General features: G+C 53.5%; 1 protein-coding gene across 1 annotated transcript; it reads right to left on the bottom strand.

Annotated features, from left to right (window-relative positions):
• Positions 1 to 9,322: 9,322 nt before the first annotated feature.
• On the bottom strand, positions 9,323 to 10,810 carry LOC127303838 (uncharacterized). The gene is made up of 3 exons (XM_071824094.1): positions 10,308 to 10,810; positions 9,609 to 10,098; positions 9,323 to 9,513 (listed from the first exon to the last, which is right to left on the bottom strand). Exons 1-3 carry the CDS (start codon positions 10,803 to 10,805, stop codon positions 9,323 to 9,325), a joined length of 1,179 nt encoding a protein of 392 aa, XP_071680195.1. The 5' UTR covers positions 10,806 to 10,810.
• Positions 10,811 to 11,105: the final 295 nt, after the last annotated feature.

Raw genomic sequence — 11,105 nt, 5'->3', positions numbered from 1 at the left:
CATACGAGGGGAGAACACTTTATTATCTTGATATTAATGTGAGGGATCATCTTATAATGCTACCGCCGCGTTCTAAGCAAAATATGATGCATAAAGGATTATAATCACATGCAATTCATATGTGATATGATATGGCCCTTTAGTCTTTGCGCCTTCGATCTTCATCACCAAAGCACGGACATGATCTCCATCATCAACGAGCATGATCTCCATCATCGTCGGCGTAGCGTCAAGGTTCATGGCGCCGTCTTCATGGTTGTTCACCTCATGTAGCAACTATTACAACTAATTTGAAATACTACTCAACATGAAAATTAAATACAACCATAAGGCTCCTACCGGTTGCCACAATACAATAATGATCATCTCATACATATTCATCATCACATTATGGCCATATCACATCACCAAACCCTGCAAAAACAAGTTAGACGTCTCTAATTTGGTTTGCATATTTTACGTGGTTTAGGTTTTTCGAGTAAGATCTAATCTACCTACGAACATGAACCACAACGGTGATACTTGTTGTGGGTATACTTCATGGGTGTACCATCGACAGTGCCTAGATCCGGCAAGCCCGGGTGGCCCACAGATGGTGATGAGGCATGTGGCCCATCGGGCGGCCCAGTTGCTGTTGATCATGAAGGAAGAAGTCCAGCCCAGGATCAGCAGGCCGGATCCGTACCGACCTAGGAGTGACCCGGATCCAGGGAGGCCCATGAGGAACCCGGATCCAGTACGACGTGTATGGAAGGCGGATCCGTGACGTGCACGGCAAGATATTGTACCGCAGCTAGGCTATCTGTAATCCGGCTAGGACTCTCCATGTAAACCCTAGATCCGTGCGCCTTTATAAGCCGGATCCCGGGAGCCCTAGAGGCACAACCACAACTCATTGTAACAACGCGAAAGCGCCCAGATAATACCAGACAAGCAGCAGTAGGCCCTGTCATCGTGCAGGTGTTCCGAAGCTGGGTAACTCGCGTACCACCGTCCCGTGTGCACTCCGCCCTATGGCCCCTACCTCTTCTCCCCCTCATGAGGATCCCTCCTCCGGGGTACCGTCGATTAGGCAACGACAGTTGGCGCCCACCGTGGGGCCTGTGGCGTCTGGAGGCCGGAACCGGGAGGGTTCCGCCATGGGAAGCTACGACGACACCATCGCTGTGGGGCGCGTCCTTTACGCCGGAAATCTGCCGATCGTCCCTCCGGATGAGTGCTGGATTCCGGCTAGGACAAACCCCGTCAAGCTCTCCATCGTCCCAATTGGCGGCATTCACATCTTCATCGGGGAAACCGTCGATTCCGACGGCAACCCCCCGCTAAGTAACGCCGACGCGCCCGCCGCAGAGCTGGACGCTGTCGCGACGAGCCGCTCGGAGATGCAGGAGCTTCCCACGGAAGATTCCGCCTCGGATCTGGACATTTCACAGCCCCCCCAATCCGCCCCCGAGCAGGAAACAAAGGTGGAAGACCAATGCAGATCCGCCCGGGTTTCCTGTGTGTTAGAAAAGCAGAGGTGCCACTTCGTACACTTCTTGGCCCATACCGCCGGAACCGCCCCTCAAGAAGACGGAGTTGGTCCTGAGCAGGTAGAGGCACCGGAAAGCGGCGCAGATCCGGATCAGGCTCAGCTTGTCGGAGAAAGCGAAGCTCCGGTTGAAGAGTCGATTTTTGGCAATCTGAGCCCAAATTACGGCGACACCCCCTCCACGGAAACTGATTACATAGTTCGCAAGATAAGGGAGTACGGATAAGGCGATCAGCCAGAAGTCGACTCCGCCCAGCCCAAGCAGGTTCTCGCAACGGTAGCAGCGCTGGGACAAACTGGATCCGGAGACCAAGTCAGCCAATCTGACCCCCAACCATCCCATCAAGGATCTCCAATGTCTCGAGTGCGACCCCAAAGGGATTCTCCCTCGGAGGAAATCTTGTCGGCGAGAGGAGGTGGCCGCGCGAGCAGTTCTTAACACACCTATAACCCCAGGCGACGCCGCAGATCCGGAGGCCCTAGAGACCGCCGAAAAGAAATGCTGGCCACAGCCAAGAGGCTCGCCGATACCGAAGCTGCGTTAAGGATAGGAAGGGCAGATCATGCAGCCTGGACGGAAAACTTCGAGAGACAGGACCGCGAGATTGCTGCCACACTCGAGCAGGTCAAGAGCATGAGGGCTGAGTGGGAGGTAAAGATGACCTATGCGCAGGCGGAGGCCGATCGAATTGTTAGAGAAGCAATTCCGCCTCGCAGAATACCCTTCAACACGCCCGCAGATCACCAGCCGCTGGAAACTCCAAAGGACAACATGCAGAAAGCTGCGGAATTGCTGAAGAAGAAGGACGAAGAAGTTGATATCAACTATCTCCGCACACTTGTCGCTTCAGCAATGCAGCAGCAGAACAAGGCAGATACTTCGCGCAGGTTGGAATCCAATCCGGATAACTGTGTATCTACCGCGCAGAAGGACGATGAATCGCACACCGGATCGTCGGAGCGCAGAAGAAGGGCCAGGGAGCACCCAAATCCGATCCCCGTTCCGTCACAGACGCCTCCGTCGGATCCAAGGAAGGGAAAGGACGCGATGTACTCCGGAAGAGACAAATACCGCAACCCCTCACCTCCACCCAACGGTTACCCGCGACCCCCTCGCCGCCGTAGTCCAGCCGGAAACACCAGGCCCGTAGGGCATGGTGCGCTTGTTATCCGCGACAACGTGCTGCCAAGAAACAGAACAGGGAGCGCTCGCCGGAACCTCGCCGGAATCGTAACAATGTTCATGAGCCCGAGCCCAGGAGGAGTCGGAATGAAGATCGCGGTCCCGAGCCTCGCCGGAACCGCGATCCAGAACCTCGTCGGAGCCGCGATCCGTAACCTCGCAGAGCCGGGACCCAGAGCCTCGTCGGAGCCGTGACCGGAGCCTCGCCGAACGACCAGGGCAGCCGGCGCCAAGGCGAAGGCAGCCACAGAGCCGGAGTCGGCACCAGGAAGGCCGAGGAGATTCAGATGGCGGAAGCAAGAAGTCAGACCGCCCACCTCGCAGGTCTCCCTCACCACCACCTAGCGGTGGCGGCGGAGGTGGAGGCGGAGGCAATGGCCGGAGATCTCGCTCTCGCTCCAAGTCTCCTCGCCACGGCTCGCGCGCCGCGCGGGACCGCCTTCACGAGTACGTAACCGACTACATTGGTCCGAAGTGCTTTGGCGGGATGATTCGAGAGGAACCAAAGCCAAGGATGAACCTCAAGCTACCTGGAACTCCCAAGCAGTAACATGGCACCCAAACGCCCGATACCTGGATGGCGGAATACACCAATGCAGAAACCTTCGCCGGAGGAACCCCTAACATCGCTCGCCGCATGCTCCAGTTGTACCTTGTAGGTCCAGCCCGGATCCGCTCGGCGACATCGAGAAGAACTCCATCTTTTGCTGGTTCGACCTGAAGAACGCTTTTGAGAAACACTTCAGGGGCACCTACAAGCGACCTGCCACAACAAGCGACCTACAGGCTTGCATCCAGAAGAAGGGCGAAACATCAAGGAATTTCCTCACCCGATGGTTGGCATGCAGAAACGAGTGCGAGAACGTTGACAACCGCACAGCAATGCACGCCTTCATTGGGGGCTTGCAGCGAGGAGGATTGCTGCGACACAAGCTAACCTGCATGGTCAATGCAAATCAACTGACGTTGGATGACATGATCACCATCGCTAGCGATCACACTGCCGCCGACGACGACGCAGGCGGTGATCTCGCAGCCACAGCAATCCCCCTGCACCAACAAAAGAAGAACCGTGACAACGGCGGCAGCAGCAGCCATAAGCGCAAGAACCACGATGACCGTAAGAGTGGCGGATCCGAGATGGTCGCCATGGCGTTTCAACGCGGAGGTCCAGGAGGCGGAAGAGGACGCGGACGCGGAGGCGGAGCCGGCAGGGGTCAGCAGCATACCTCCGAGGTCACTGCTGCCGGATCCCGCGCACCGCAAACCTATGAAGAGTACAGAGACATGCCCTGTCTGGCCCATCTGGATCCGGTTACAGGGAAGTCCACTCATACCAACCGCAACTGCAAGTGGGTCAATGATCTAAAGAACGACCCGGAGGCCGGATACAAGCGCGCCCGGAAGCACCGCCCTCGCGGAAAAGGTGGCAAGGGCAAGAACAAGGACAAGGAGGACGATAGTTCCGAGGCGATGGATGAGGATGATAACTCGCCGGATCCCAAGGCAGGATCCGCAGGAAAATCCAACCCATTCGACAAAAAGAGCGTGGGGGCTTACCACACTTTCCTCGGAACCCCAACAGTACGCGCCTCCAAGTCAGCTACCCGGATCCTGAACGCCATAGTTCCGGCTGTGCCGCAGTACGTCAGGTGGTCGGAAATCCCGTGCACATTTGATCGGAAGGATCATCCCGCAATTGTGCCAAAGGAGTGCTACGCCTTGGTTGTAAGTCCCCGCATAGACGGGTATGACTTCTCCAAGTGCCTCATGGATGGCGGAGCTAGCCTGAACATCATGTACCTGGAGACTCTAGAGCGGATGAACCTCACCAAGGAACAGCTCAAACACAGCACCACTGAGTTTCATGGCGTGGTTCCGGGTAAGAAGGCGAACTCCCTCGGCAGCATCACACTTCCCGTGGCTTTTGGCGATGTTCATAATTTCCGCGAAGAGAAGATCACGTTTGAAGTTGTGCCCTTCAAGAGCTCCTACCACGTCATCTTCGGCAGGCCCACCTACCACAAGTTCCACGCAAGAGCGTGCTACATCTACAACAAGCTCAAGATTCCGGGTCCTAAAGGTATGATTACCGTATCCGGAGACTACAAAAAAGCTCATGAGTGCGAGTTAGGCGAAGCCGCCTTCGCAGAGTCTGTGATATCCGGAGAAGAGCTGAAAGGCTACAGAGCCGCGGTGGATCCGACTGAGATGCAGACCACCAAGAAGCAAATCTCCGAGCAGAAAAACCTCCTTCAAGCCCGCGATAGAAACCAAGAAGCACGACCTCATCCCGGTGACTCTTCCAAGCAGGTTTCAGTCGGAGCCAACATGGACCCCAAATAGGAAAGCGCTCGTCGAGTTCCTCCGCGCTAACATGGATATCTTCGCATGGCAACCTTCTGACATGTCCGGAGTACCTAGGGAACTCGCCGAGCACTACCTCAACATAAATCCGGGGGCCAAACCAGTGAAGCAAGCTATGCGACGCTTTGGAGATAAGAAGCGCCGCGCCATAGGAATGGAACTAGCAAAGTTACTAGAAGCAGGTTTTGTAATAGAAGTTATCCATACCGATTGGGTCGCGAATCCCGTCCTTGTACCCAAAAAGAACACTGAAATACTAAGAATGTGCATCGATTACTCTGGCTTGAACAAACATTGCCCGAAGGATCCGTTCCCCTTGCCGCGCATTGACCAAGTCATTGATTCGACGGCGGGGGCGGAACTTCTGTGTTTTCTTGATGCGTATTCCGGGTATCATCAGATCCGGATGAAGGAATCCGACCAAAAGGCGACTTCATTCATTACCCCCTTTGGTACTTACTGCTATGTTACTATGCCTTTTGGTTTGAAAAATGCAGGTGCTACTTACCAACGTACGATGCAGCGGTGCCTGAAGGACCAAATTGGCCGGAACGTGCACGCTTACGTCGACGACATCGCGGTCATGACCCGGAAAGGATCCGACTTGATCAGCGATCTCACAGAAACCTTCGACAACCTCCGCAGGTACAAGATGATGTTGAATCCGCTGAAGTGCGTCTTTGGCGTGCCAGCCGGAAAACTCCTTGGCTTCATAGTCTCTCACAGAGGCATTGAGGTTAACCCGGAAAAGATCAAGGCAATCCTGTGCATCAAAAGGCCAACTTGTCTCAAAGATGTGCAACGACTAACTGGTTGTGTTGCAGCAATCAGTAGGTTTGTCAGCCGTCTTGGCGAGAAGGCACTACCTCTGTACAAGCTGCTGAAGAAAACAGACAAATTTGTCTGGGACGACGCAGCTGATGCAGCTCTTCGAGGGTTGAAGGAGATACTCACCTCCCCGCCTATCTTGGCAGCTCCAGTAGAGTCAGAGCCAATGCTCCTTTATCTGGCAGCTACCAACAAAGTCGTCAGCCTCGTCATCGTGGTGGAGCGAAAGGAAGAAGGTCATGAATATGACGTCCAGAGACCTGTCTACTACATCAGCGAGGTGCTGACGGAATCAAAACAGAGATATCCTCACTTTCAGAAGCTAGCTTATGGCGTGTTCCTAGGCAGCCGGAAGTTGAGGCATTATTTCCAAGAGCATCCAGTAACAGTCGTGAGCAAGGCTCCGCTGTCAACAATTCTCAACAACGCTGACGCAACAGGACGTACGGCTAAATGGGGCATCGAATTATCCGCCTTCGACATCGCTTACAAGCCAAGGACTGCGGTAAAATCTCGAGTTACGGCAGATTTCGTTGCAGATTGGACAGAAGCTCCGGATGCAAGTCTGGAGCCGGAACCAGAAACATGGGTCATGCACTTCGACGGATCCAAGCAGCATCAAGGCTCAGGAGCCGGAGTCACCCTGAAGTCCCCTACCGGAGAAGAATTGCAGTATGTTCTGCAGATCCACTTGAAGCTACCAACAACATGGCGGAATATGAGGCTCTACTACACGGTCTGCGCATCGCTAAGGAAATAGGGATCAAGCACATCATATCTGTGGAGATTCCGACCTGGTGGCACAACAAGTAGCCGGAACCCGGAACGCCGTAAATTCCGTCATGGCGGCCTACGAGACGAAGTTGACGAGATGGCCAAGAGCTTCCTCGGATACGAAGTCAAGTACGTCAGAGAGACGATAACACGGCGGCGGACATGCTATCCAAGCTCGGATCCGGCAGGAAACCAATTCCGCCTCGGCATTTTCCTGGAGCATCTCCGGATACCCTCGATTAAGGGCGCTAACCCGGAAAACCCCGAGGTGGCAGTGTCTCCGGCTAGGGAAGTGATGGCTATCATTCCGGCTGGACCCAGCCTTTCCTGGACTACCTCATCGATCAGAAGTTGCCGAGAGGACGAGGTCCTCGCACGACAGATCGTCGAGCGAGCACGAACCTACACAATAGTTGATGGACAGCTCTACAAACGAAGTGCGGCAGGGGTATTTCTTAAATGCGTCTCCAATCAAGATGGCATTGAAATCCTCGAGAGATCCACGCAGGGGACTGCGGGCATCACGCCGCTCCCGGATCACTCGTTGCAAAAGCTTTTCGGTTAGGTTTCTATTGGCTTACAGACTAAAGAAGACGCTGATAAAATAGTCAAGACCTGCCGAGGTTGTCAGTACTACGCTACTCAACCAAACGCTCCAGCCCAAGAGCTGAAGACCATACCTATCACCTGGCCATTTGCGGTCTGGGGGCTTGATATGGTTGGTAAGTTAAAAAAATCATCTCCCGGCGGTTTTGAGTACCTCCTGGTCGCTGTTGACAAGTTCAGCAAATGGATCGAGGCTAAGCCAGTGAGAAAAGCCGACGGTGCTACGGCACTAAAATTCGTCTGCAGCCTCGTGATGAGATTCGGCATCCCGCACAGCATAATCACAGATAATGGCACGAACTTTGCTCAAGGAGAATTGAGGGATTATTGTGAGACAATGGGGATACGATCGGACCTCGCATACGTGGCTCATCCACAGTCCAATGGTCAGGTTGAAAGGGCTAACGGCCTAATATTATCAGGAATTAAACCACGCCTTGAAGGACCGCTGCGACGAGCAGCCGGAGCTTGGGCTGATGAGTTGGAGGCTGTTCTGTGGAGTTTACGAACTACCCCTAACAGATCAACAGGGTTTACCCCTTTTTTCCTGGTATACGGATCCGAAGCCGTACTTCCCTCCGACATCATCCACGATTCACCGCGAGTTTCCGCCTACAATGAAGAAACAGCTGACGAGGCAAGACAGCTATCTGTGGACCTGATCGAGGAAGCTCGGAACTTAGCAGATCAGAGATCCGCCATCTATCAGCAAAAGCTCCGACGTTATCACAGTCGTCGAGTTCGGAAACGCTCCTTTATGGCAGGAGACCTGGTCCTCCGCCTTCGACAGGTGAAAGACCATAAGCTGCAATCTCCATGGGAAGGACCCTTCGTCGTTAGCAAAGTGCTTCATAACGGGTCGTACTACCTTGTCGATTTCCGCGAGTTAAGGGATAGACCTGCTAATCGGCACCGGAAACGCAAGCGTGAGGATCCGGATGACATCTACGATGAAACAGATCGCCCTTGGAATATCGCACAGCTACGTCCTTTCTACACTTAGCATACATTTTCCGAGTTCTAAACTCTGTAATAGTTATACATGATCAATGAAATAAAGCTTTTGGTTCACTCCTTGAGTCCTTTACCTCCTTTACTTGTTCATTTTAGATCGTGTATGTTTTTTCCAACTAAAACCGCAGAGCTGGATTTTTTCCGCCTAGGCGTGTATGAAAGTTGTGATTTTCAAAATCGTCCTTTAGGACGTAAGCTTAAGTTTTCTGATAAAGTTGTTATCTGTTGCGAACTCGTGGATTCCTAGTAGCGATTTCCGGCACCTATGCCTGGGGGCTTGTTTCCACGGTTATGGACGGACTGCCATTGGGCTTCGTCGCCGCTGGCGAGCGTTTCCGGCTAAGGTTTTCCGGCTCGTGGAAGGTCAAGCGAGCAAGCCGGAAAATAACGAAGTCAGCACTTGCTTTCCGACATAAAACGAAACATGCACACAATATTTAACGGATAGCAGGATAAGTGTTTCCGCCCCATGCATAATTGTTTCGTTCCTAGCTACTTAAGAATTTAAAGTCTTATTACAAACCCTCGCTGGGGCCAAAATGATGCATTGCTTTTCCCGCAGGAATAAAAGTTCTCACTCCCCTTAGCCGGAGAAGTTTTGCCCTCTCGGATCTTGTTCCTTGGCGCCTTCGGCCGGAGAAGATACGTCTTCTTCACTTTCCTTTTCTTCGGAAGCAGCGGTGCTGATCTTGGGTTCTTCTTGGGCGCATCCTTGGAGCTGGTCCAGGTAAACTCGGCTCCGGATTCCGCAGGTCGCGCACAGGCGTCGAGATCCTTCAAAAGTTCCGCTTCTAAGGCCTCGTCAGCAGCGAGGACGACCTTGTCGTAGAATTCCTCGTGCCGGATCCTGCGCGCGATGCGGGTGTCGTAGCCGCTCACTGCATCCAGCAGCTCGCCGACGTCCGCATCCGGAGGAACGCCCGTGGTCACTTCATCAAGATCAAGACCCGGAGTATGTGCTAGGCACATGGTCAAGGCCATTGCAGCTGCGCCTCGGGCTGAAGATGCTTGTAGATCGATCACCAGCTCCGCAGAACGTCCATCTTACCAATAAGCTTGCGCACGTCACAAGTGCGGCTCCTTTTGATGTTCAAATTATGGCATATTTTGCGGGAGGCGGAGATGAGATCCTTGCAGTCATCACCCGCGAGTTGCAGAAGATCGTCTCGTGGGAACAAATTCCGGCGCTGTTCCGGGTACCCAAGCGGCTCTACATAAAAAGATAATCAGGATATAAGCACGCAATTTAAGCGCAAAGTAAAAAAGAGTCGGAGCAAATATCTTGACAAGGTTCCGATATCATACCCAAGATGTTCTCATTGAGCAAGTCCCAGTGCTGCTCCGCTGTCTCCATGAATTTCCGGAGTCCGTTGAGCTCCTTTTGCTGCCTCCTGATGGTCTCGCTGTCAGCATTCTTTTTCAGCTCCAGCTCGCCCTTCTCCCTGATATGCTCGGAGTTTTTCTCCGCCAGCTGCTTTTCGGCCTGCTCCCTCTTAAGTTCCGCCTCCTTTAGCTTCGTCTCCAATTCTTGGTACGAGGAGCGCAGGTTCTCAAGTTCAGTCGAAGCTGTTGCAAGGGAGGAGGATGCGCCTATAATAATATACGTTAACAGCAAATTTGAAGTCGGAATTTGGTTAATAACGAAGAAGGTGGAAACCAACCTTGGGCGTACGCAGTTGTTTAGCCGATTCCGCATTCTCATCCTTCGTGGTCCGGATATTTTCCGCCCGACTCGTAGTAACGCGGCGCTGCAGGCAATGGTCTCGTGCAGCTCGTAGTGCAGCGCCTGCTGTTCCTGTAAAATTTAAACAGTGCAGGAGTAAAAATTCCGCCTGTAGCAGTGGTTTCTTTTAAAGCATCATTGCCGGAACTTTTCCGCCATAATGCTTGGGGGCTACTGGTCCATTCTAAAAAACTTTCCCGGAAGTAATTTTTCTCTAAGCATTTAAGCGCTAACTACTTTTTGAGTTTCCGCCTACATGCTTGGGGGCTACTGGGGAGTACCTTTTGCTTGCAGATAAGTTGATCGCAGAACTGGCCAATGTTTTTCTTGAAGTCCTGGATCTCCGATGTCCTGGAATCCGGCTTCCCCCAGGCGTTGTTCAGCATGGCGTTGAGCAGGTCTTGTTCAAGTTCCCACTTCTCCGCCTCAGTCAGCTTGTTAAAAAACTTGGTGGCATACGCCTTGGGGGTGGAAGTGGTGTCCGCCGGATCTCCGAAGTTCTTCGGAAAAACGACTATGTCGCCAGCGCCCTCTCCAGCCTTCTCGGAAGTGACTTCCGCATCTCCTTGGCCTTGTGTTTCCGCCTCTTCTTGGGCAGGGCTTTTGGCCTTGGGATCTTCTTCCTCCAGGTGCCCGCTGCTAACCGGAATTATCTCCGGTGGAGTGTTTGCGGCAGGCGGGGGAGATGGGTCAGCCTGAGGAGGCGACGGTTGAGGAGTTGGGTGGGAAGCGCTGGGTGGAACTGGAGTAGAGGGACCAACAGCCGGAGATTTCTTCATGTACTTCGTGATGGGCTCTGGCTGGTGGTCCACGTGGCAGCGGTTTTCGGATTCCTGCAAACAAGTGAAAGGGTTTAGACAAGAAATAATTTCGCTAAGTAAAAATCGCATCATGCTCGGAAACTCACGGGGCGCCGGGAATGATGGGGCGTGTGCCCTGGCCAGCCGTCGAGAGCATCCGTAGACGCGCACGCTCCGCCTTCCTTGAGTCAAGCGGAGGTGGTTTCGTCGTCTTTGGCTTCTTGGCGGAGGCCTCGCCGCTAGCTCCGGCTTCAGAGCCGGAAGCCTTGGCGCGGGGAC

The sequence above is a fragment of the Lolium perenne genome, chromosome 7 (assembly GCF_019359855.2).
Source record: "Lolium perenne isolate Kyuss_39 chromosome 7, Kyuss_2.0, whole genome shotgun sequence".
In the NCBI taxonomy this organism is placed as follows: domain Eukaryota; kingdom Viridiplantae; phylum Streptophyta; class Magnoliopsida; order Poales; family Poaceae; genus Lolium; species Lolium perenne.
The sequence above is the reverse complement of the archived record's forward strand: the minus strand, read 5'-3'. Positions and strand labels throughout refer to the sequence as shown.

What these genes read in the sequence shown, in the direction of transcription:
- LOC127303838 (XM_071824094.1), bottom strand. Translation starts at nt 10,805, where the DNA reads ATGAAGAAATCTCCGGCTGTTGGTCCCTCTACTCCAGTTCCACCCAGC. An exon ending in AACTTATCTGCAAGCAAAAG is followed by an intron (nt 10,099 to 10,307) that starts GTACTCCCCAGT and finishes TAAATTTTACAG; the next exon opens with GAACAGCAGGCGCTGCACTA. An exon ending in GCTCAATGAGAACATCTTGG is followed by an intron (nt 9,514 to 9,608) that starts GTATGATATCGG and finishes CTTTTTATGTAG; the next exon opens with AGCCGCTTGGGTACCCGGAA.